The sequence below is a fragment of the Mercenaria mercenaria genome, chromosome 17, assembly GCF_021730395.1.
Source record: "Mercenaria mercenaria strain notata chromosome 17, MADL_Memer_1, whole genome shotgun sequence".
Classification (NCBI taxonomy): Eukaryota; Metazoa; Mollusca; class Bivalvia; order Venerida; family Veneridae; genus Mercenaria; species Mercenaria mercenaria.
This window is the reverse complement of record NC_069377.1, coordinates 912,340-936,937: the sequence shown is the minus strand read 5'-3', so window position 1 is coordinate 936,937 and position 24,598 is coordinate 912,340. Positions and strand designations below refer to the sequence as shown.

Here is a 24,598-nt window from a genome sequence, read left to right as displayed (position 1 = left end):
TGAATTAATTATCAACCACATCTACCATTTTACATGATCATGTAAGGTGATAGATGGTATATACAAAATAATTTTACAATATGCAAGTACAGGTGTATGATATGATGTTACTTTTAACCAAAAATCACCAGGGCCAACATTTTCCCCTTTCAAACGATAGACTGTTGGGTTTTTCCTTGCAGAATGCAAGTAAATTTACTAAAAGTTTTAATATATTTCCAGTTCATGTATCAAGTCAAATTTACAATACATACAATGTATTTTGCAAACCACGCTGCAAGTATATTGCAATTCAGATCACTGTTAAAATAACAATTTTTATTTCTGCAAGATCAAAGAACATTTCAAATGTTCAAAACAGACCAACTACTGTAACAATAGGAAGGCTTTTAAGTTTTGTTTTTTTGTTATTCATAGAAAACATTTCATTAACATTGTAATTTCCTGTCTGAAATACTTGAAAAGAACATGAAAGATAGTGCATGACAACAGGAACAACTCTGTTCTATTCCTATATATGATAACTGATGTTATTCCATTATATGAAAACTGATGATATTCCTATATATGAAAATTGATGCTATTCCTATATATGAAAACCGATGCTATTCCTACACATGAAAACTGATGCTATTCTTATATAAGACAACTGAGGCTATTCCTATAATTATATGAAAACTGATGCTATACTGAAATATGAAAACTGATGCTATTCTTACATATGAAAAGTGATGCTATTCCTATACATGTATATGAAAACTGATGCTATTCCTATATATGAAAATTGATGCTATTCCTATATATGAAAACTGATGCTATTGTTATATATGAAAACTGATGCTATTCCTATACATATATGAAAACTGATGCTATTCCTATATATTAAAACTGATGCTATTCTTCTATATGAAAACTGATGCTATTCCTATATATGTATATGAAAACTGATGCTATTCCTATATATTAAAACTGATGCTTTTCTTATATATGAAAATTGATGCTATTCCTATACATGTATATGAAAACTGATGCTATTCTAATATATGAAAACTGATGCTATTCCTATACATGTATATGAAAACTGATGTTATTCCATTATATGAAAACTGATGCTATTCCTATATATGAAAACTGATGCTATTCCTATATATGAAAATTGATGCTATTCCTACACATGTATATGAAAACTGATGTTATTCCATTATATGAAAACTGATGCTATTCCTATATATGAAAACTGATGCTATTCCTATATATGAAAACGGATGCTATACTTATATATGAAAACTGATGCTATTCCTATACATGTATATGAAAACTGATGTTATTCCACTATATGAAAACTGATGCTATTCCTATAGCCCAGTTCGATAACTGTATTTACCTCCCTTAGCAGAGTTTTTCCCCTTGCGCGCATTGACTTCCGGTGAGCAAATATTTCCAAAATGGCGGAGAATCCAAAGAAAAAAATAAAAGAATCATCGATTATTGATGTAGATAAAGCTAAAGTGTGTGATTTGAGGCAATATTTACGACAGCGTGGTTTACCTGTGACGGGGTCAAAGCATGAACTTATTCAAAGGGCAAAAGGTGCTGACGAAATTGGAAAACGGACACTCGAAGAGACTAGAATCGCCGATGAGAACTTCGCGGCTGTGCGAAGGGAAAACAGACTTGTATCCCCGTTAGGAGAGTCCCTTCCTGAACATTCAACATTGAAAAGTGGTTGGACAAGAGATGTAACCCAAATTCCTCAATTCACGAACGACGATCTGTACAATTATCTTGTGCTGAATGATTCCAGAACATTTGACAATAAGCCAATAAATGCCAAAAAACAATTGAAAGCTAAAGTATTTTACACGGACAGACATCTTCATTCTGTTGAGTTTCATGAAATAAACAGGACTATTTCACATTGCTATGTCAGAGCAAAAGTGTTGAAATCTCTGCCAGGAATGTCCAATAAAGAAAACAAATTCGAATACAGAGTTTGGACATGTCTGTCTAAAATATCTGGTCGTGTACATGCTGCTGGATGTGAATGCGATGCTGGGTAAGTATCTCAAATTTCAGTTAGCTCAGTGAAATGTTCAAGTTTTAACCCAGATGTTGAGATATTTTCGTAACAATATGAACAGTATTGATAGAATAAGAACAGTCGTGACGAAATGCTGTCTGACCTGTCTGGCAATAAATAGCAAGTCACGGCATGAGAAGGTCAGTGTGTCAGACTGTACATGCAGTATGTCCGATACAGTACGGGGCAGGTTGGATTTTACTACTGCCAAATTATCTCTTTTTACAACACAGTTTTTTTATGCACCTGTTCATTTCTGACAAACATCATGACAAAACATGTTTTCTGTCAATAGAATTTCCGTTTGGTCACACAAATTATCCTGCTTTGTCTAACTAAATGTCAGACAAGTCTTGAAACTCTTTCACCATGAATGTAAGAACCAATATTTATTTTAGTGAATGACACAGAATGTAACCTGCATAATTATATGTTTAAGTAACATATTCTGCTGGTAAAAAAATGTTGCATTACAAAAATTTTAGAATTAATAATCAGGTTAAACATGGACGCTCGGCATCTGCCCACCCAATCTCTCTCTTATTTGTGCTAAAAATAGAAAATACAACGGTTTTGTATACAAACACGATCACTCCTATAAGTACCATAATTAAATAAAAAGATATGCATCTAGCAGCGAGCAGTGGACTTATTAAACCGGTATCAATTAGGAACTGTCATTGTTTGCGAAAGGCTCAATTGTGTTTTATATAAAAAATGACCAACCGTCCACTAACCAGACACCTAGCTTGTGTTCTGTCGAAGTTCATCCGCTAGGATTTCTCTAGCCATCTGGTAATAAATTTATTTAGAATAGTGAAATAAATTAGTTTAAATTAATGATATTTTTACACAACGGCTATATATCGGGGCTAGGAGTCCGGTTACAGGACGGCTCGACACTTCCTATAGAAAAAACTATTGAGTACATATTAAAACTAGTTTTTATCCGATTGTTTTTTTTATTCTCTTTTCAGAGAAGGGGAGTCGTGCAATCATGTGGCGGCACTGATGTATGCTTTGGTTGATGTGTCAGAGAAGAAAAAAGAAGGGCTCCATGCTGTTACATCCAAAGAATGCCTTTGGAATCAACCTCGATCGAGAAAACTTAGTCCAAAAAAATTTAATGATTTAGTTTTTAAAAAACAGAAATTTAACACAAATGAATCAACAAAAGTAAAACTAGAAAATAGTAGTAGTTTGAAAAGAAGTGTAGAACCAGTTAACTTAGAACGATTTTGCAATAAACTACAGAAGTGCAATCCCTATGCTGGATTTTTATTGTCCCAGCCTGCTACAATAAAAAAATTTCAAAGACCAAATAGTCATAACACAACCAGTGAAGTCAGTGACTTGGGACTTTCACCACCACCATTTATGTATAGAGATTGTGTCAATACTAGGGATGAAAAAGTACAAATCGCATTCAAAAATTATTTGGAGAAACTCTGTGTTACAAGTGAAAAATGTGTTTTAATAGAGCAATCCACAAGAAAACAACTTAAAAATCATAACTGGAAAATTGCGCGTGCAGACAGATTGACATCGTCAAATTTTGGTTGATATGTAAAAGAAGGGACGACACACCTCCAGATTCAATGTTAAAGACAGTTTTAGGTTATACAGATTTTGATTGTGCGAGTGTGAAATGGGAAGAACTCACGAACCAGCGGCCCGTCGTTTCTATTTGAAAAATGCTCGACAACAGCATAGTGAAATTACAGTGACTGAATGTGGGTTTATTGTTTGTACTGATTATCCATACCTAGGATGCAGTCCAGATGGAATGATTCATTGTCCACATTATATGGATAACAAAGATGGTGTTCTCGAAATCAAATGTCCTTACAAATACAGAATGGAATCCCCACTAAGTGCTGCACAAAACAAAGATTTCTTTTGTGAACTTGTAAATGGTGAATTAAAATTGAAACGGAACCATCCCTATTACTTTCAGGTACAAGGACAAATGGCAATTACACATCGGAAATGGTGTGATTTTTTTGTATGGACTTTAAATGGATATTCGGTAGAGAGAATTCAATTTGACTTTGATTTCTGGCAAAAAATGCATGAGAAGATCTTTTTTCATGCAGTTTGTAATACCAGAAATATTTACAAGACGTGTCAAACGCGGGAAGTGTCTATTATAAATATTATGAATAATATATATATATATAGTGACAGTGCTTTGTTGTGTCCGATAGTTTATTTTGTTGATGTACCAGTATTAATTAACAGTGTTTAATCAGATTGGGTCAATTAATGGAGTTAATTAAAATTTTCACAACTAATCATTTTCACTTTTATGTGTTCATTAAGTTATGAATGCATTTCATATTTCTTACAGGAAGAACTGTGCAATTTGATTTTCCTATCCTGGTTGCATAACCAAGGAATATTTAAATTATTAGCTCTAGTCAGTACTTGTACTAAATTTGACAAAGATTTGCATTAACAAATATATATCTCAAGCACATTAAACTTTTCTTTTGTTACAGGTAGGATCAGATGCAAATGTAAAACTAGAAATTATATTGAAATCTAGAGAACCAGTACCATTAACTGTTGAAAGGGTTGCTCATCAAAAAGATACTGACTTAATGGCAAACAGTGCAGATTTTGATCAGACTGCACAGATGTGCAGGCAGATCATGATCTGCACTGGTCACAAAGGCAGAATCAGCATGATAAGGGTTAATATCACATTCATTTCTTTATAGTATACTACATTTATCCTAATTATGAATGAGCACAACTTCATGGTCTGCAGGGTCACCTTTGATGTGACTTGACATATTGCATTTTTGCCAGCAATTGTGAGTTTGTTTAAAAATGTTCCTGAATTTAAATTAATTGCTTTTAATATGTGTAATTCATGATGAATTTTAAAGATGTAACATGTAAATATTAAAATATTATGTTTTCTATATGCACGTGTTTAACAGTTTATTTTGCACTGAAAAAAAAAAGAGAAACAGAAAATTCAATAGTTGCTTCATTTTTTAGTAAAAAATTAAGTGATAAGTATGGTACAAATATTCCCATTATGTGTAATTATGTGGAAAGGAACATTGCTGAAAGTTTTCTCCTCGAAAGTTGACCGTTTTAAATTTAAAACAATCCTGACGGCACACTTGAAGATAAATGTTTGAATTATTTTAGTGTCACACACAAGAAACAGGTTGCTAGGTCTAAGGTCAATGTCATACTTTGAGGTAGCATTTTTATGACCCCCTTCGAAGGATGGGTATATTGTTCTGCAGATGTCGGTCGATTGGTCTGTAATGTAGAACAATCCATTATCGGATGATACTCAAATATGATTGGGCCTAGGATCATGACAAAATAGTCGCGAGTTTGGTGATGACCCTTTTGATTTTGAGGTCAGTAGGTCCAAAGGTCATGATGCCCCGGACGGTTAAATTCTTTCCGGACAATATATTGAGAACACTTGAGCCCAGTTTATTCCTGGATTTCATGAAATTTTGCAAAAATGTTTACCACCATAAGACGAATTGTCATGCGCAAGAACTCGGTCTAAGATCAAGGTCACAAAGGTCAATGGTCAGGTACAAAAATTACTTTGTCCGGAACATCACTTCTCGTTCATGGAGATATTTAAATGTAACTTGGCACAATCGTTCTAAGTCTAGTCTAGATTTTATACTTAAAACATCGATGAATACAGGTCCTTGCGTATTTTTTTACGAAAAGTCATCTCGGACAAACATACCGTATAACATTCTTTTTACTGCTGTAAAAGTTTACGGACACATGATTTAATATATACCTCCACAAAAGTTTTGGGACGGGGTATATAGGAGTGAGCTTGTCGGTCAGTCAGTCTGTTGGTTGGTTTTCATAGTTTCCGGAGGACAACTCGTGAAAGCTTGACCGATTTAAACAACATTCGGTACACAGGTGTAACATCATGAAATACAGGCCAAGTTCGACTGTGAGGTCAGTAGGTCAAGTCACAGTGACTTGAAACAGTTAAACGGTTTCCAAATGATAACATGAAAATGCTTGGGTCTAGGATCACAATTTTTTGTACACAGGTGTAACATGATGAAATACATGTCAGCTTCGACGTTGAGGTTAGTAGGTCAAAGGTCAAGGTCACAATGACACAAAGCAGTTAAATGGTTTCTGGATGATAACTTGAGAATGCTTGAGCCTAAGAATACCTGTTATACAGTATTTACCAGTCTTAACAAGACTGAAACAGACATGTCAAAGATACAGTCGGGACAGTGAATAAATCAAAGTTGTATGCTTTTATACTTTTACTTTTCTTGGCTTCTCCAACATTACAACAACAGCAAAGAATTGAACAACAAATTATAATACATTTATACATATATATATATATATTGGAAAGTGCAAACTTTAAGACAAACTAAATTCATCTTGCATATATTCCATATATCAGTACAGGAAAGCATTTCAAAAAATTGTTTTCAGTTTAAAGTTCTTCCTGATTATATTGCGGCACTAACTCAACTTCAACAATGAAGGAAACATTTCTACTCCGTTTAGACTAAATTAGAGCAGAAGCACATTTTCTTACAAGCTTACAGAACAGTTCAGTCATCTAGTACCAGTGGAGGCTGAAGGTTTGACAGTCCCGCACATAATTTCAGAATTTGTGTGAGTTGTTTTGAAATTGTAATAGGTATTGTGCCTTGTAGTATCCTGAAATTTTTAACACGTTCCATAGCCATTTCCACATAGATTCTCAAATTAGCAATGCGCCTAGTCTCTTCAACCTCCCGACGAGAAAATCTCTTATGTTTCAGTGGTGGTATTATCAAGTGTAATCCTCTCGGTGTCGTTAAATCACTTATCAAAAAGCCTTTATCAGCCATGATGGCATCGCCGCGCTCACATAGGTCAAGTATACCGCAAGATCTTGTGATCTGCTTGTCACTTATACCACCAGCCCACATGTCAGACACAAAAGTTATTAATCCGGAAGGACTTATTCCAAGCAAGGCTTTGTAAGTCATATGTGATTTGTAGTGTGAATACATTAATGACTTGTTTTATCAACGATTGTGGTGTCTCGGTAAAGAATTCTGTACAGTCTATAATAACACGCGTACTTGGATATGCCGACTGAAATTTCCTCGGCATTGTATTTTGAATCACTGATTTGGTCGGCCAGTTCAACAAAAAATCTAATTTCACAGACAGATAGTCTATCCACTTATTAATGACCACTGAACAAGTTGATTTTGAGATGTGGAAGCGTGCTGCTAAATCTTCCACAAGAAGACCCATACGGAGTCTCATCATACCAGGAAAAACTCATCTATAACTCTAAGCTGACGCGGTCTTCCTTTCTTAGAAGTCAGTCCTGCCCTTGATGTTTGTGCCTCGGCATCCGACATTTCATCAAAGAGGGCACAGAATGTCCCTGCATTTGGTAATCCAGTATAAAACATTACCTTTTCATCTTTGCCGCAATGTCATAGAAAGTTATTTCTGGCAACTTACACTGGATTCCTATTTCTCGTGTTTCCTTGGTGGCTGCTCTAATTCTGTCTGTACTAAGAAGGACCTTGTCTCAACAAATGATTGGGTTCCTTCTGACCTAAGAAATGTCATTTTCTTTTCTTCCGTCTGTTCGTTCTTATTCAGTACACGTGAAATTGTGTTCAAGTCCACTACACCACAATAATCATGAAATGCTACAGACGTACACTCGTTACTCATCTCTGGAACAGAGAAGTTAGTTGGCTCGCCGCGTTCTTCATATGCCAACAACTCACTTTCGTCCATGTCCATGTCACATAATCTGTACTGCTCTTGCAGAGGTGTGGCGAAGAAAATCTCGTCATCTTCAGTTGTGTCTTGGTGGAACTCACCTGAAAATTATAAACAGATTGTTCTAATCATAGTAACTGTACATATATTTTTTTTTTTTGAGAACACTGATTAAATACAAATCATTTCTTTTTGTATTATATATTTAGAAATGAGTGACTGCTGCTGCCTAACGATAGACTGGTTTCTTGCAAAATAGGTGAAAATAATTGGACATTCAGTCGGGCTACGTCTAAAAATCTGGCGAACTGAAAAACAGTTCACCAGGCCGGAAATGAACTTGAAAAGCCGAACCAAAAAAGTCCTTGTAAACTACCAGTTTTATGCGCTGTTTTACAAGCTACGCATGAATCTTTGCCATTTATCCTTTTAATTAAGACAGGACTTCATTTTGTACTCATTTTTGCTTTAAATTTTGGCAGCCATGTTATTTCATTAATTTCTGGATTTTGCAACGTTATTTTTTCATGACACCATTTTGTCCGAGATGTTGCGGTTCTCAGGATACACTGAATGCCAGTCAGTCGGACTGCATTCGGGTCAATGTTCACAAAATTGTTTTATATTTATGACGGGCAATGTAAACATCAAAACTTTGAAGGACAAAAATCATGGAAGATAAATCACAGTACACAGTCGTGTAAAGTTATTGGTTTTATATGGCGTGTAAACACAAGGTAAACGTTGATCGTGTTCAGTACATACAAAGGTTTAAATCACCAGTATTTTTGTAATTTTGGATACTATTTGATCCTATTTACATAGATTAATAAGGAATTGAATTCCCTTTCGATGTAATTTTTTTTTGACTTATGGCCAATTCGTGAAATAAAAAGCTTCGGCAGTGATGAAAATTTCATGAAGTTGGTTCAACTAAATTTGGTCTTTCGAGTGTGAATGAGAATATTGCCCATATGAACAAAGTATCGGTTTCTTTAATCGAAACAGGCTTCAAAAACATGGATGCGCAGGCTGGTCTGGATCCATTCTGGTCGCAAATGCACTATTTTGGTTTTCTCATTGTGTGACTCATACAAGATGGCAACCAAAATTTTTCATGTCTGACATTCACTAAATCAGTAAATATAAATTATAAAGACATAATGAAAATTCTATTGAGATAAAATTCATATAATACGTTTCTTCTTAAAGCTTGTTGACACACAAGTCACAACGCATTTGAAGGAACATAATTTCCAAAATTATTGTGATTGTAAACAGAACCGAAGCGTTTACTGCTTTGCACACACTTACCGATGATAATGCAAATAATTTTCTTTTCGTTGGAAACTCAAAGACTGAAGGAACATTGTGTTTTTCCGACATCTGACCGTCCACAAAATGTGCTGAACATAGCCTTGCATTGTTGTTGAAGGTGAATTTCTTCATCACGGTTTTTACACGTTTTATCCATGTTCGTCTCAAATTAATGTCCGCTGGAAATCTATGTAACACAATTGTTCGTCCATCAACCACTTTCCACGGAAATTTGAACAAACACAACAATAATGCCTTTTTTTCTGCGTTGATTTGATAATACTTGTAGGAGTCGCCATGTTTTTTCAGCTGATTTGCTCACCGGAAGTGAAGCATTGCACAGAATTTATCTTTTATGTGAAGAGCTCTCTAAAGGGGCGTAACTGAAATATGTACTTTCCGAACTGGGCTATATATGAAAACTGATGCTATTCCTATATATGAAAATTGATGCTATTCCTATACATGTATATGAAAACTGATGTTATTCCATTATATGAAAATTGATGCTATTCCAAAATATGAAAACTGATGTTATTCTTATATATGAAAAAAACTGATGCTATTCCTATACATGTATACGAAAACCGATGTTATTCCATTATATGAATACTGATGCTATTCCTGTATATGAAAACTGATGCTATTTTGAAATATGAAAACTGATGTTATTCCTATATATGAAAACTGATGCTATTCCAATATATGAAAACTGATGCTATTCCTATATATGAAAACTGATGTAGAGAGTGCTTTCACTGTTATCATAATCCACACGTTTTTAAATCTCTTCACTCTTAAGCAACAAGCAGCAAACTGCAGTAGCAACAGTGTAAACAATGCAGAGAATACTGCAATCAGAACAAAGAAAACTTTCCCAACAACAAACAGTTCAAACATTGAAGTGCAAAATAACACTCCAGAACACATGTAACAATGTGTAAAGCTCCTAAAAAACCTCTTTCGAGATTTATTATAAATATTTAGTAATTTCAAAATAAATATATTGTGGTTTTAAAGAAAAATGGATTGAGAATTAGGAAATATTGGGACATTAAAGTAAATTGGATTGCGAATTGTGTTCAAATTATTTTCACAATTCAGGTAAAAATCTTTTAATTATCACATTGGAAAGAAATAGAAAATTATATTTATCATAAATTATCATATATTTATGCAAAGGTAGACAACTTTCCAGGTAAAGAAACCAAAAGTCCACAAAAACACAACAAGACAGTTCAGTGTGAACAACCTATACCAGTTACCTCAACAGATCCATGCAACTGTGACGTGTCCATATGCTAAAACATGCAAGTCTAGATTTACTGGCATGCATCTATAGTTGGATACAGTTCAAGGCTATGTATCTTAACTATCAGATACAGATTGGAATATCTTTTAAGCAATTATTTTTCACTTTATCTCAGAAAACATACCTTCCTACTGAAATTGCAGCAACATTTCAGTTACTTTGTCTAATTTCAATATCATCTAGTTTTCGACAGTGTTGCATTTCAACAGTGTTGCTCATGAATATACATTAAATTTTATATCACATGCTTTAGAGAAAGCAAGGGAGCCACTGTGTAACTGTAAATGGTGAAATAATGGAGAAAGGACTTAATTCAGTGTATGATATAACAAAACAAAATTCAGAGGTATGTTCACATTCTGAATTGACAAATCTTTGCGCATGTGTAGCAGAACAGCATCTTTGGTAACCCATGCCTACAACCATGAAAATGCATCTACTCATTAACATATACAAGCTTTGACTGGGCAATGATTTTACCTCTTCCATGAGATCGAGCCAGTCTCTCAGTCTTCCATCTTGACTCTGTGTCAATATATCCTTGCCCTGTATCTGCAGGAATTGTCTATAGGCCTCCTCTGCTATCATCTTGTAGTTACCACATTCTGTTTGTAACCTGAAATAAAAACATGCATAGGAAGTATAATATCACAATACTATGTTGAATAGGTAAAAAATTCTGTGAAATAAAGTGTATGGATTTCTGTAACATTTCAATAAGGGAGATGTATTATCATGTTTCTGCAGAAAGTTATGTGCACTCTAAATTCAACTTTATTTCCAAACAAAATTTCAATACTTCAATGTTATATTGGCAGCACAACGGCCATTTTTCAGTACGTACTATCATCTGATGTCACGCGATTACCCACTGTGATTCTTCATAGTAAACTTACTGAAAAAGAGTGAGTTTACAAATAATATTTCAAAAAATATCATCTGAAAAATTCTTTATACCTTGCACCCTAGCTTCAATTTGACAACAATACACAGTTCACTGAAAACATATTTTTTTTGGCCCTGCCATCTTTGTATTGTTGTTTTATTTCAGGGTTCAACATCAAGCCGACACACAATTTCAGGCCATATGGCAGCTTTCCTTTCATGTGAAGGTAACCAAGTGCCCCTCTGAGCATTTATTTAAGACGTGGACATGGACAGCAAGGCTTCTTCACATGAAAGAATTCTACACCCAATGAAAGGTTTCAAACCAACAGCATACAAGGGCAAGTGATATAAAGTTGGCATCCGTAACCTTTTAGTCACAATTGCCTTTGCATTACTATCTAAGCAGTAAACATAAATCTAATTTTACCTTGCAACTTGATCTTCTAGATGTTTTATCTGACTGACGTATTTCGCTGCCAGGTCTGGATCATTCTCCCATCCTGTGTTACCCCTGGTAACCGTCGTTCTCTGCCTTGCAAGCTCCTCTCTCAATGCCTGCAGTCACAAAAATAAATCATCCTGATATATCCTATCAGTGAATGCTGGCTTCAACAAAGATTCCCTTAGTATAACATGTAGTAGTATTTATTTGCTTGTTTCATTAGAGTTTTTTTTCAGATGTTCAAGCATGTGTAAACCCTACAAAATAATATGCCCACTGGATAAAGTAACTTTTTTTGTTCAATCTTAACCCTTACCCTACTTAATTTTTATAATGAACTTGCCCATCTTTCAATTTGGACAGTACTATTAACTTTTAAAAGAAGTGCATAACAAAAAGATACTGAATGAAAGACAAACAGTGCAGATCTTGATCAGACTGCACAGATGTGCAGGCTGATCATGATCTACACTGATCGCAAAGGCAGAATCAGTTTTGTCCAGCATGATAAGGATTAATACACTCACTGGATAGAGTAACTTTTTAATTTTAATCTTAAATGGTGGAGGAAAACCACAGATTTGTATCATGGTATTATTTGTGGCATAGGTATGCCATCATCTTTCTGAAAGGCAGTTTGATACATTCCTGGCAAGCAAGAATTCTACAACTTAAAGTGGGGTTTTGAACACTCAGTCAAGAAAGGCAAGTGATTCATAGTCATTAACCTAAACTAAATGGTCAGGAAAGCCAAAGAATGGCATACAGCCTAGGGTATAGTTAAGATATATTTGTTTTGGGTTTAACACCATTTTTCAACAGTATTTCAGTTATGTAACGGCGGGCAGTTAACCTAACCAGTGTTCCTGGATTCTGTACAAGTACAAACCTGTTCTCCGCAAGTAACTGCCAACTTCCCCACATGAATCAGAGTTAAGATACAAGAGCTAGGAATCTTACCTTAATTTCTGTCTGCATCTCCTCAAACCTGATAGACTGGATATCTCTGTTCACGATTGGAAGATTCCGGATGTTTCTTGCCTTTAATACATAAAATAAAGAAATGTTGTTATGTTAACATAGTGAGAAACTCTATGTCTGTATACATTGGGTTAAAAGTCAAAATACTTCTCTTCATGTACCTACACACACACTACTAATGGCTACAGCAAAGCAGTACTTAACTCTGAAGTAAATGACTACTTGCCAATTGGTACTGGGTTTTAAAGAATAGAAAATGGTCATATTTTCAAGTTGAAATTCAATACTGTAAAAGCACATATTTTCGCTGGGTCAAAATTTCATGAATTAAAAATTTTGAGTATGTTCCAGAGGTTTAAAATTTGCGAAATTGTAAAAATGGTACCATACTCGAATATAAATTATACTAATGGTGAATATTTAGGCGAGGATTAATTTCTGCGAGATGTAAGGCCTTGCAAACATAGCGAAAATTAAACCCTCACAAAAATTTCTGCTTTTACAGTAACCATTATACAATGTGACAGATTATCAGAAGTTGCTTGAAGAATGATATTCAAGAACCAGAATCAATCTTGTGCTCTTATATAGGGCAATTCTGGAATAAAGTATTTTAAGACAAAAATCCTTTTTATAATGTGCATGATGCTTACCCTATTTGCATATTTCAGTGCGTTCAAACTTTCATCAAAGTTAGCTGCTGATGGACTTACACAACAGATCATCAATGTTTTAGCATTTCCTCCAAGGGAATCCTGAAATACACAATTATAATCTATTGAACAAATCTGTTATATTTTCGAATACTGGATTACATATATTTTATCAGTATTTTAGTTACATATGATGTTCATTTAACCTACTCAGTGTTTATAGATTTCTTATCAGTACTAAGTTGATCTCTGCAGCCAACAGACAACTTCCTCACATGGTGAAGCGGCAGATAAAAGACAATTTTCTAACAGGAGTGGAAGAGAAATGACAACTTTCTCACAAATAGAGGTGGAGAATGAATGACTTCAGAATCAGTTTCATCATAGAAAACATCTGTCTCATCTAGTGGTAGAACTAATGACCTGATTGATTATGCTCTCCCTACTGAGCTAACCTGAACCCTGAATTTGTAATACATAGTTTGGAGACTTGTCTAAAATAAACATTTGTTTTCTTTTAGATTTGATTTGGCGCTGACCAATGGTAATGCTTTATATGCAAATAAGCGGTATATTCCAATAACCAGTATTCAAATAAGTGGAATCGGCTGTACTGTTGGCAATGGCAAGCAAGATTCATTTCAGCAAATCAATTCTAACACAATAATTATCAACACCCTTTCAAAAGAATAAATAACTAATAAACTGGATATCATATAATATGGAAATACCTTAAGTAATCTTGTAATTTTGGATTCTCTGTAAGGGATATGTGTGGATTTCTTTTTGGGATCTCCTAGAGCACTGATCACATTTCCTAGAGCTAGCAAGCCTGAGTTGATATGTACAGATTCTGGAAATAAACAATTACACAAACACATGATCATCAATGGTTGTCATGCAGAAATTATTTATGTGTGACACACGCACGGATGCACGCATGCACATACACCCAACCGCCATTTGGACAACTATGTCTTCGCATCCACAAGTGGGCTCGACAAAAAATTAAACACTCCCTTGAATCTTAAACATGCATGTCTATTTTTGCAGACAGACTGAAAATCAGAAAGTATGGTAATCAAAGGTCTATGAAACAGACCAGAGAATATTTCAAATTACTATATATTACCTTTGAATCGGTCCCCAACATTTCCAGTTTTGTGTGCCCTCTCAGAACCAGCTAAGTCTACAAAGTGGAACTTTCCAAACATATTGTGAGTCATCTCTGAAAAACAAGACATATTTTACCATTAGAAATAAATATATCATATTATGTGATATCATACAATCTCGCATAAAAATTCTGTTTTTTTGTTTGTTTTTTTTAAAATCAAAATGGGATGTTTCTTTCGGGCATGAATTCATGGATTTCAAATTTTAAACACAAAAATATCAGAAATTATTAAATTTATTAAATTTGAAAACAGTGAGGCAACACTGGAATCTATGAGATAAGTCCTCCACCAAATAAAGATTTAACAGTATATGCCCCTGAAACTATGAAAAGATGATTGTCCAGCAATAAAAATTTCCATCTAGAAAGGGCACTTGTCACACTTTCTGCCAGGGAACCACATTTTTACACTGAAAATAACTGTATACTTTCCAAATTACCTACCATCTTTAAGTCAGGTTTCATGAAAAGATACCATCGTCACCTTAGTGCAAAAAGTCAATAAGTCCTTCTTTAAATCAATGCAGTTATCCACTTTTTGCACTGAGGTGACGCCATGTAATTTCAAAGTTAACAAAAGATCTACCTTTTGTTACTGACAGATAAGACAGTGACAAACAAATGGATAAAGGGAAAAAATAAAAAAAATGTTTATTGTACATATGGCATTTTTTGTTCCAGGTTTCATGAAAAATCTTATGTATTATTATAGGTGTAACAGAAAATAACAACTAATACAATAATGTATCACAGTATCCCAAGATCTGGGTTGAGGTATTTGGCTGAAGTAGATTTCTTTTTCAAACTCTGATCACACATGGCACACACGCACAGATTGAGCAACTGTTAAAATGACAGTTTCTTTGTTTTTCTTTTAGCCAAAAATGACACTTAAGTTTCCTGAAACAAAGAACTATTTATCTCCCACACCAATATTAAACTCAGAATGATAATTCAAGCTATATTACACTACCATATTCCTCTACTTTCCTTAGCTGTGTCCAACAACTGAACAAATTTCCACTGCATTTGTAGATAAAATCTCAATACTACAGTAGAACCTCCTAAGGAAACAAGTTTTCAAGTTTCAAAGTTCAGGAAACAGAATAGCTATACAATGTTTATTTTCTATGACATGAAGTGATCAAAGTAATTTCCTTAGCAGCCCCAGGCCTTAAAAAAAACAAATATGGAATACAGTCACCAATTAATGCAATCAATAATAGCTAGCCTTTAGCAGAAAGAAACAAAACTTTACAACAACTGAAAACCTATCCCATTCACATTTTTTTAAACAAACAATACTTTATGGTGTTGAGATTATCAAAAGTTAAGTTGGTTATGTGTAAATGTTACCAATTCTAAACAGTGCTGCAAGAAAACAAACATTGTGAAGTCCACAGTCCAAAATTGTGACATAACATACCCTTGTCTATATCTGTGCTATATATCATCTCTACATATAGAAATTTACAAAGTTTCATAAGTAAGCAGTATAAATGACCTGGTAATATGCATAGTCTTGCTGGGTTTTTTTTTTTGCATTTAAACATGTTTTAAACCAAAAGGGCTGTAATTTAGACGATCTTTGTACTTTTATTCATTTATTAATGTGCAGTCACATTAGAAACGAAAAGTAAATATACCATAGTCTCATGTCAACAATGACATCAAACATGTTCATTTATATATGAAAATTTCTACACAACTTGAGAGTTGCAGATTAGGAAAAAAAATTTCCATTTTAAGGTAACATACAACATGCATAACATCAACAGTAAACCCCTAGTCTCTTGCAATGAAGTTCCCCACTTCCAATTCACAGTTCAAACGTGGACCAACAAGATGATTTGGTCAATTTAATTTGGTAAATGTGCAATCAAAGTACCATTTTGTTACCGATTTACTCTTTAAAACAGGGATTTCGACAGCTATTGTGTGATAAAAATATTGACTTTTCAGGTACATAATGGGCTTTCCTGCAAGACATAATTATATAAAGTTGTAAATTACTGAAACTGATGTACATTATATCACAGTTCCTGATAAGTTGTTGACAATTTTTTTTCCTGTAATATGTAAATTATGTTTTTTCCACTAAGAAGATTGCATGTTTTCTCATAACACGTCAAGAACAGGATCTCCCAAAAGATCGGCAGTAACCTTAATTTGAATGTTAAGTAGAAAGTAATGAATGTCTCGAGACACAGCACTTACCATCATCAATTATATCAGTATCATCATCAGGTTTCCTTTTACTTGCTAAAACATCATTCTCTGTCCACATTTGACCTGTAATATACAGAAGATTTTGTGAGAGGTACTTCCAATTGCAGTACTTATGTTCATACAGAAGATCCAAGACAAAATTCAAGTACTTTCCAAAGACATTTTCTTACTTTTTTCAAGGACAGTTTGTCTCAAAATAATGTCTTGAGATCTTAGTCCTAACAAACCTTTACCAACTATTTCCAAAATGGGGTTACAGTACAATTGCACTCTGTATAAACTGTGATAAAATGCTGTCTTTTATGACTGCTGTTGATGCATACTAGATCATTAAGTGACAAAATATCATAATTCCTTCCAAATATTTCTCACTTTTACTATTTCTTTTTTTATATATATATGTTATTAAGTTGCTGACAGACTAACATATTTTTCAAAGAGTTTTAGTTGAAATTTAAGCATTTTTTTCCAAATTTAAGTACTTTTTCAGGATTTCAGTCATTTTCGAGCTGTTTTCAAGACCTAACATCAATTTCCAGTAGTTTTCAAGGTCTGTACTAACAGTCAAACCTATGATAGAGGCTATCTGTGACCAGAGACAACCTGTGAACAGGGATCTCCTGGCTTTGAAGACAACTAATATAAGTTTTCTCTTGTATAAGTTAAAGAGGCACACAACAAAACTTACCTATGGTTATAGTGAAGATAGAATGAGACCTGCTGGAATGTTCATTCATATTTGTTGCTCCAGTATGTCTGGCTGCTGATCCCGTCTCCAACAGAGACATCACCTCATCCAGGCTCTCACATTCTACCTCTCGGGCACCAATTATCACTAAAATATATCACAATATTATATTTAAGAAACAGACATATTACGTATCACAGAAAAAATGCGTGCAATAAGAGTTACTGATTGGTAAAACTGATCTTTAATTTGAATAATAATCTCTCAAAATAGTAGATAGAAATCTAGCTTAAACTGGCTCAACTTTTCCAGCCTTAACGTCTTGACTTGAAGAATATTTTTTTAATTATCGGTATATGGGCTGGGGGAACACTTTCAAAGTAACATTACTGACTAGCAAAATTGCTTTGAAGACAAGTTAAGGGCTTAACTTTATACTTTTGCTTTAGTTTTTGATGGAAAGCTCTAGATTTACATTTTGAAAGAAACAAAGTTCTAAATTTTATTCTGTGGACTGTCAGTATCATTGTAAACGTAGAAAAATGACTTTAAGAAAGGAACCCTGGCTGTTATCTTTTAAATCATACTTAAAGAATAGTTCTGTATTTTGGTTTTAAGAGTTCTATTTAAAACTGAAGAAGGTTTCTACTTTGGAAGTGTAGAATGAATCAGAATGACTCTAGATATACAATGCAAAATACAAGAAGGGACATGTGTTTGTACTTGTAGAATTTGTCTCCATCCATGATTCTGGAGGTGTGGAATGAATCAGAATGGTTCTTTCTATTCACTCTAGTGTGGACTAACAAAATATATTTACCAGTATTTCCCTTATCATCCTCTCTAACATGTAGATCAGGTTTGTTGTCTACATTCAGTTCGAGTAAATCTCTCAACTCCTCTTTGTATATCTCTATATACGATACTTTCACTGTGTAGTTCACACTCTTATCAATCTAAAATATTTCAATACATGTGTCAGAATATGACTCAAAGAACATTTCTATGACATTATTTTAAAATTAGATGAGTGCAGCAGCTGTAGAAGGCAATGAAATTTAAGTTTTATCTATTTTAAGATCTGGCTGCCATATATTTTGCCAAAGTGGGCACTAGTTATTTGAAAAATCTTGGTTGATAGTCACCATAGGAAATTTCTGCCAAATCATTTTGAAATCTGGTGTGTAGAGAGACTTTTCAATAATACTGTAATCTAACAAAACAAGAAATCAAATATCTGCCTTAGAAAAATCTTTTAAAATATAGATAAACCTACACTGAGTGTATCAAACATTTGTCTGACTGCCCGTGGAATGATACCATCTTCATCCTCTGTCACTGGCGAGATATTCCCACCTCCGATAGTGTATGTCTTACCAGATCCCTGAATTGAAAGATAATCAATGCAGTAAATAATGTAAATTTCAAACATTCCACTAGGTGGAAAAAACAAACTTTCACATAACAAGTGTGTAAAGACTTGAACTGAAGTAATTAGATTTTATAATGATGGATGCAATAAGGACATGTAACGTAGACAAATTTTGAAGCGGTTTAATTCATTCCCTCACAACGACAAATGCTAACTTGGAGATAGACTAGTGTGATGGACTGATGGATGGATATCTCCTCTCTGGTGAAATACTGTAAAAGCACATATTTTCGATGGGTCAAAATTTCGCGAATTTGTTAAAATGGTATCCTACTTTAATTTGAATTATACTAATGGTAAAAATTAATGTGAGAATAAATTTTCGCAAGATGTAGGGCCTCGCAAATGTAGCGAAAATTAAACCCTCGTGAAAACTTCTGCTTTTACAGTACTGGTAGGCAACTAAAACAATCTATTCTTATTTCCCACAACTTTTTTCTATCAATATCCATGAAGAGAAAAAATCCAGAAAAAAACAGTACTTACTGTTTGTCCATAAGCAAACACTGTTGCATTGTAACCCTCAAATATAGACTTGACCAAATTCTCCACACACAATGTATACAACTCTTCCTGTTAAGTTAAAAACATTAATAAATGAAAACAACAGACTTTTTAAGAAGGCACTTGTATTTATTACTGATCCTGATTTGTTCGAGTTGGAAATTTGCTTGGAAAAAATATGTTAGAACATTGAAAATTATTAACTATTAAAGCTACTTTTAAGTTTTAATGAAAGCGTTCCAAATCTTCACTTAAATAGAAAGTGATATGTACAAGAGGCATCCAACAATTAGAAATAACAAAATCTTATATATGTTATATTTCTTAAATGATTTTGCAAAAATTCATTATGCAAACAAGATTGTAAAAATGTCCACTTTTTACTTCATAGCTTGAAGAAATTTTTGAGACTTTCATTTTTACTAGAATGATTTTTAAAAATAATTCTAACTTTCATTTTTATCAATACAATACCCCCATCACAAATCTCAAAGAATGGTGAATTATCTTATCCATAATTAATAATTCAATATACCTGTGTAGCTTTTGGAGAAAGGACTTCATCGAATGTGAATCCACGATCTTTGCCAAGGATCAGCTGTTTTGTAGTAGGTATTATCTTTACACACATTTCATCCCCTCCTACCTTCTCCTTTGGTAACATGGGCCGCACCTACATTTAAAATATTACAGTTATATTGACAGTCTACGTGTTTATACTTCAATGCACTGTTTTCCAATTCGTATCAAAAACTGCTTTATACAGCTTCTGTATTCCATTTCTTTTGAAATCTCTATTTATCAAGATCATTTTTCAAGGTCCTAACATTCAACTAGAATCACTTGTATTTACCTTATATATGTCATGCAAATAAGGTAAATGTTGTGCGTGTAAAGTCTGTGTTTTATAACATTTGAGTTTGGGGACCAGTCTGCGGAAGGAATCTTGCCATTGGCCAGTTTCAAATTCAAGATCAGACTAAACCAGTTTTAAGACTGCTGTCTCCAAAATTAGACTTAACTTATTAATATCTAGGACTCTTATTTCTTACCCTGACAGCCACTCGTACATTCACCTCCTGCATCGTCTTTTCCTTGCCTTCCATTGCTCTAGTTACACACTTATACCTAAAACAAAGAGTTTTACCATCATTTAGTTAACTATATTTCGAAAGACTCTAAGGGTATTTTACATCTTATAAAGCATGTGACACACACGTATCCAAAACAAGCTGCGTTCAATAAACGCTTGATGCCCCCGGTGGCATCCTTGTCGATACAAAGCAACCTAAGTCCAAAACAAGGTCAAGGTCAAACTGAGGTCAGCTGATGTCTGAAGATGAGGAATGGTCACAGGTTACATCTGCATTAGTATCAAGTCATTCCAGTATACTAAAAAGAAAAGCAAATATACAAAGTGTGACCAAATTATCATTTATTCTAACATGACTCAATTTGATTGACAGTTAAACAAAGAAGAAGAATAACATCTGTATATTCTGCGATAAACAGTGGTTGACGCGCGGACTGGTAAGAGAGCATTCTGTTGTCAAATTGGCGTATGACGTCCGGTTCATTATACCACGGGTAAAAGAAGTCCAGCATATTTATTAAAATATCTCAATGAGCATGTAAGAATGAAAACAATCAATGCCTTCTTGTTGTGGTTTATCGTCTAATTTACCACAGTTTATCATTTAGATGCTTCAGTATTTAACCACTCAGGCTAACGCTCTCGTGGTTCAATTCCTACACATGCGAACCATGGTAAACTGGATGATAAACCACTCGAATGCCTTGATTATTTGTTAAATAAAAGACACTTGTCTAAATTTGAGCAGAACAATTTGGTCTATTTTTAGTGCATATCACATATTTTCAGGGTTGGCATGGTATTTACCGGTGCGGTAATTACCGACCGGGAAATACTCCTAAAAATTGCAAAAGTGGGAACTACTCAAATTTTCAGCAAAAAAAAGTTTATTTTGACAAAAAAAACCCACAAAATATCTGTTAAATAACTAGCATTTGCATGCACACATACACTTTGGCAAAAATCATATTATATTCCACTGTCAGACCCCTGGTGACCATGAAAGTTCCTTCATCACCAGTCCAATTCCTCTCTGGACCTTAACATGTGGAAGCAAAACACCAGTTTTGCTGCTTTTTTCACTCCAAGTCTATTTCTAAGTTTTGTTTGAATGACAGCAAAATTAGAAAACACTCTCTCAATGCCAACAGAGCTAGCTGGCATACCCAGAAGTTTTTTTGCTAGTTCACAAAGTTCCAGACACACAGTTTGTTTCTTAGATGGTGTACTTGATGATGGTTCACACTCAGATAACTTAACATGGTCAATATCAATATCTGGCTTTGGAAGCACTTTGACACATTTAGTTCTATGAGTCCTTAATCTGTCACTCTTTGCACTGACAATACATCCACAGTCTTTACACTTTGCTTTTTGTTTTGAACCATTATCAGATTCTATGATATCATAAAAATTCCACACAGGATCTTTGGGCTTCATATTAATGCTAACTGTCACAGGATGAAAAGCAGAATGAAGTACTTTTGAAAAATAACAAGAGCTGTCTGATGACAGCGCGCTCGACTGTTCGAAGAATTGATTGAAGAATGGGGTCAAAATATTTCCATGGATATTCAGACAAAAGGAATAAATAGATTAGACAAACAATGTTCCTGTATTACTTTGATTTCGATAAGTCTTGCACTAAATGGCAATATATGAGCCAATTTCAAAGTCCAAAAAGGGCCATAATTCAGTCAAAATAGTTATGTACTCTTGCCTACAGATGGAAATCATAATGATAAACAAGTGTTCAAAGTTTAAAAGCCATATGTCAAATAGTTTTGACAAACATGGACTTGTATGAAAACAGAACCAATTTCAAAATCCAAAAAGGACCATAATTCAGCCAAAATAGATGACAGAGTTATGTTCTCTTTCCTACAGATAGAGACTATTATACTAAACAAGTGATAAAAGTTTCAAAGCCATAATTATGTCAAACACTTTACAAAAAATATGAACTGGTACGAAAAACTTAACAAAGATTTCTAAGTCAAAATGGGCCTTAATTCAGCCAAAATCCTTGATAGAGTTATGTACTCTTGCCTATAACTGGACATGGTGATGGTAAACAGGTGTTGAAAGTTTCAAAGCTTTATCTCAAAAGACTTTGTCAAAATATGAACTGGTACGAAATATTAACCCAGATTTCTAAGTCAAAAAGGGCCATAATTCAGCCAAAATCCTTGATGGAGTTATGTACTCTTGCCTATAACTGGATATGGCGATGGTAAACAAGTATTGAAAGTTTCAAAGCTTTATCTCAAAAGACTTTGTCAAAATATGAACTGGTACTAAAAACTTAACCATGATTTCTAAGACAAAAGGGGCCATAATTCAGCCAAAATCCTTGATGGAGTTATGTACTGTTGCATATAACTGGACATGGTGATGGTAAACAGGTGTTGAAAGTTTCAAAGCTTTATCTCAAAAGACTGTCAAAATATGAACTGGTACGAAATATTAACCCAGATTTCTAAGTCAAAAAGGGCCATAATTCAGCCAAAATTTTTGATGGAGTTATGTGCTCTTACCTATAACTGGACATGGTGATGGTAAACAAATATTGAAAGTTTCAAAGCTTTATCTCAAAAGACTTTGTCAAAATATGAACTGGTACGAAAAACTTAACCATGATTTCTAAGTTAAAAGGGGCCATAATTCAGCCAAAATCCTTGACTGAGTTATGTGCTCTTGCCTATAACTGGCCATGATGATGGTAAACAAGTGTTGAAAGTTTCAAAGCTTTATCTCAAAAGACTTTGTCAAAATGTGGACTGGTACGAAAAACTTAACCCGAATAGTCGAGCTAAAAAGCAATTACATGTATTTTGAGAAAGTGAATAAATGCTCAGAGGTATGACTGATGAATTTCTTTCACTGTTTTGTGAAATCACAATGGTGGGAATTATTTTACAGCAAAGTATTGTTACTTTATTTGCAACAAACATGTGCAATAGGATAGTTAAATATAGTGCTTGGGGCTATACTGTATATTCTGTATCATTATAGAATCTGTCAATAATCCACCAATTAGCAGTAACACCTCCCCTGTATTTTGGAGTGTATAACTGGACTATTTGAAAGGAATGTAATCTTGTCTGAAGTTAGTATGATAAAATTTTTGGGTCAATTTTACAACGAATGTAAGGCCTGAAGAGTATTCCCCAGTATTTCCCGGGAATTACCAGTATTTCCCGCTGTCCCGGGAAATACGAGTATTTCCCGTCTTTTTGCCAACCCTGCATATTTTATAAAGTCTACACATGGAGATTATTTTTGTCATTCACACGACAGTTGCAGTGTTCCCAGAAACCCACAAATGGGTGTTTATCACCCCCAGAATGGTACTTTGCACCCCCAGTTTTGGAGACAGCTGTTACCTATCTCTTAGTAAAAAAGTGTTTTTACCCCTAACTTTAAATGCCAGTGGGAACACTGGGTTGTGCTGATTATTTTCGTCTTTCGCACAACAATCATGCCTGTAAAGACAGGTTGTTTTTTTTGTTATTGATTCCACTAAAAATACTGTACACATATGCAACATTTTGTAAATCTTTTCTTAAGTTTTCCTTGCTTATCAGATCTCCATAAAGTATGGACTATTTGACAAGTTTAGATTGTACCTGCCTGCATTCTGTTGAATCACTTAAGAACAATTAATTGAATTAAAAACATAATAAAAGTAATATCACAGCATTAGGGTATGATAACTAACTATTATTATTGTATGCAAGAATATATTTTCTGTGCATTCTTTTGATTTACTAGCAACTGATGAATTATTCAATGAATTTTTGAATTATTCAATTAATAGTAGATCCAGGAAGGCCTAATACGGAGAGTAGAAACTCCGTATAAATCAATACATTTATCTGTATTATGCTGTCGCCCATACCTGTAAATATCGACCAGTCGTTAGTGATCGATATTTTGTTTTCGCCACTACCGATTAGCGTGTAATTAGCATATTACCTCATGTTAATCATGGAGCTGTAACACATATTGTTCAAAGGGTTTACCAGTC

General features: G+C 34.1%; 1 protein-coding gene across 9 annotated transcripts in view; it reads right to left on the bottom strand.

Annotated features, from left to right (window-relative positions):
• Positions 1 to 24,598, bottom strand: part of LOC123535567 (kinesin-like protein KIF27) — a 61,192-nt gene that overhangs the window by 35,063 nt on the left and 1,531 nt on the right. For 6 of the 9 annotated variants that reach the window (XM_045318248.2, XM_045318249.2, XM_045318250.2 and 3 more), the window contains exons 2-16: positions 20,528 to 20,603; positions 20,011 to 20,148; positions 19,458 to 19,544; positions 18,816 to 18,923; positions 18,360 to 18,495; positions 17,540 to 17,686; positions 16,840 to 16,914; positions 16,049 to 16,078; positions 14,578 to 14,673; positions 14,177 to 14,298; positions 13,446 to 13,547; positions 12,772 to 12,852; positions 11,797 to 11,924; positions 10,962 to 11,097; positions 10,435 to 10,470 (exon numbers count right to left, since the gene is read on the bottom strand). In XM_045318248.2, coding sequence (XP_045174183.2) covers positions 10,435 to 10,470; positions 10,962 to 11,097; positions 11,797 to 11,924; positions 12,772 to 12,852; positions 13,446 to 13,547; positions 14,177 to 14,298; positions 14,578 to 14,673; positions 16,049 to 16,078; positions 16,840 to 16,914; positions 17,540 to 17,686; positions 18,360 to 18,495; positions 18,816 to 18,923; positions 19,458 to 19,544; positions 20,011 to 20,148; positions 20,528 to 20,581 — 1,476 coding nt within the window. In that variant the 5' untranslated portion in view covers positions 20,582 to 20,603. The remainder of the gene's footprint in view (positions 1 to 10,434; positions 10,471 to 10,961; positions 11,098 to 11,796; positions 11,925 to 12,771; positions 12,853 to 13,445; positions 13,548 to 14,176; positions 14,299 to 14,577; positions 14,674 to 16,048; positions 16,079 to 16,839; positions 16,915 to 17,539; positions 17,687 to 18,359; positions 18,496 to 18,815; positions 18,924 to 19,457; positions 19,545 to 20,010; positions 20,149 to 20,527; positions 20,604 to 24,598) is intronic. The other 3 variants (XM_045318255.2, XM_045318254.2, XM_045318257.2) reach the window with 3 other exon arrangements.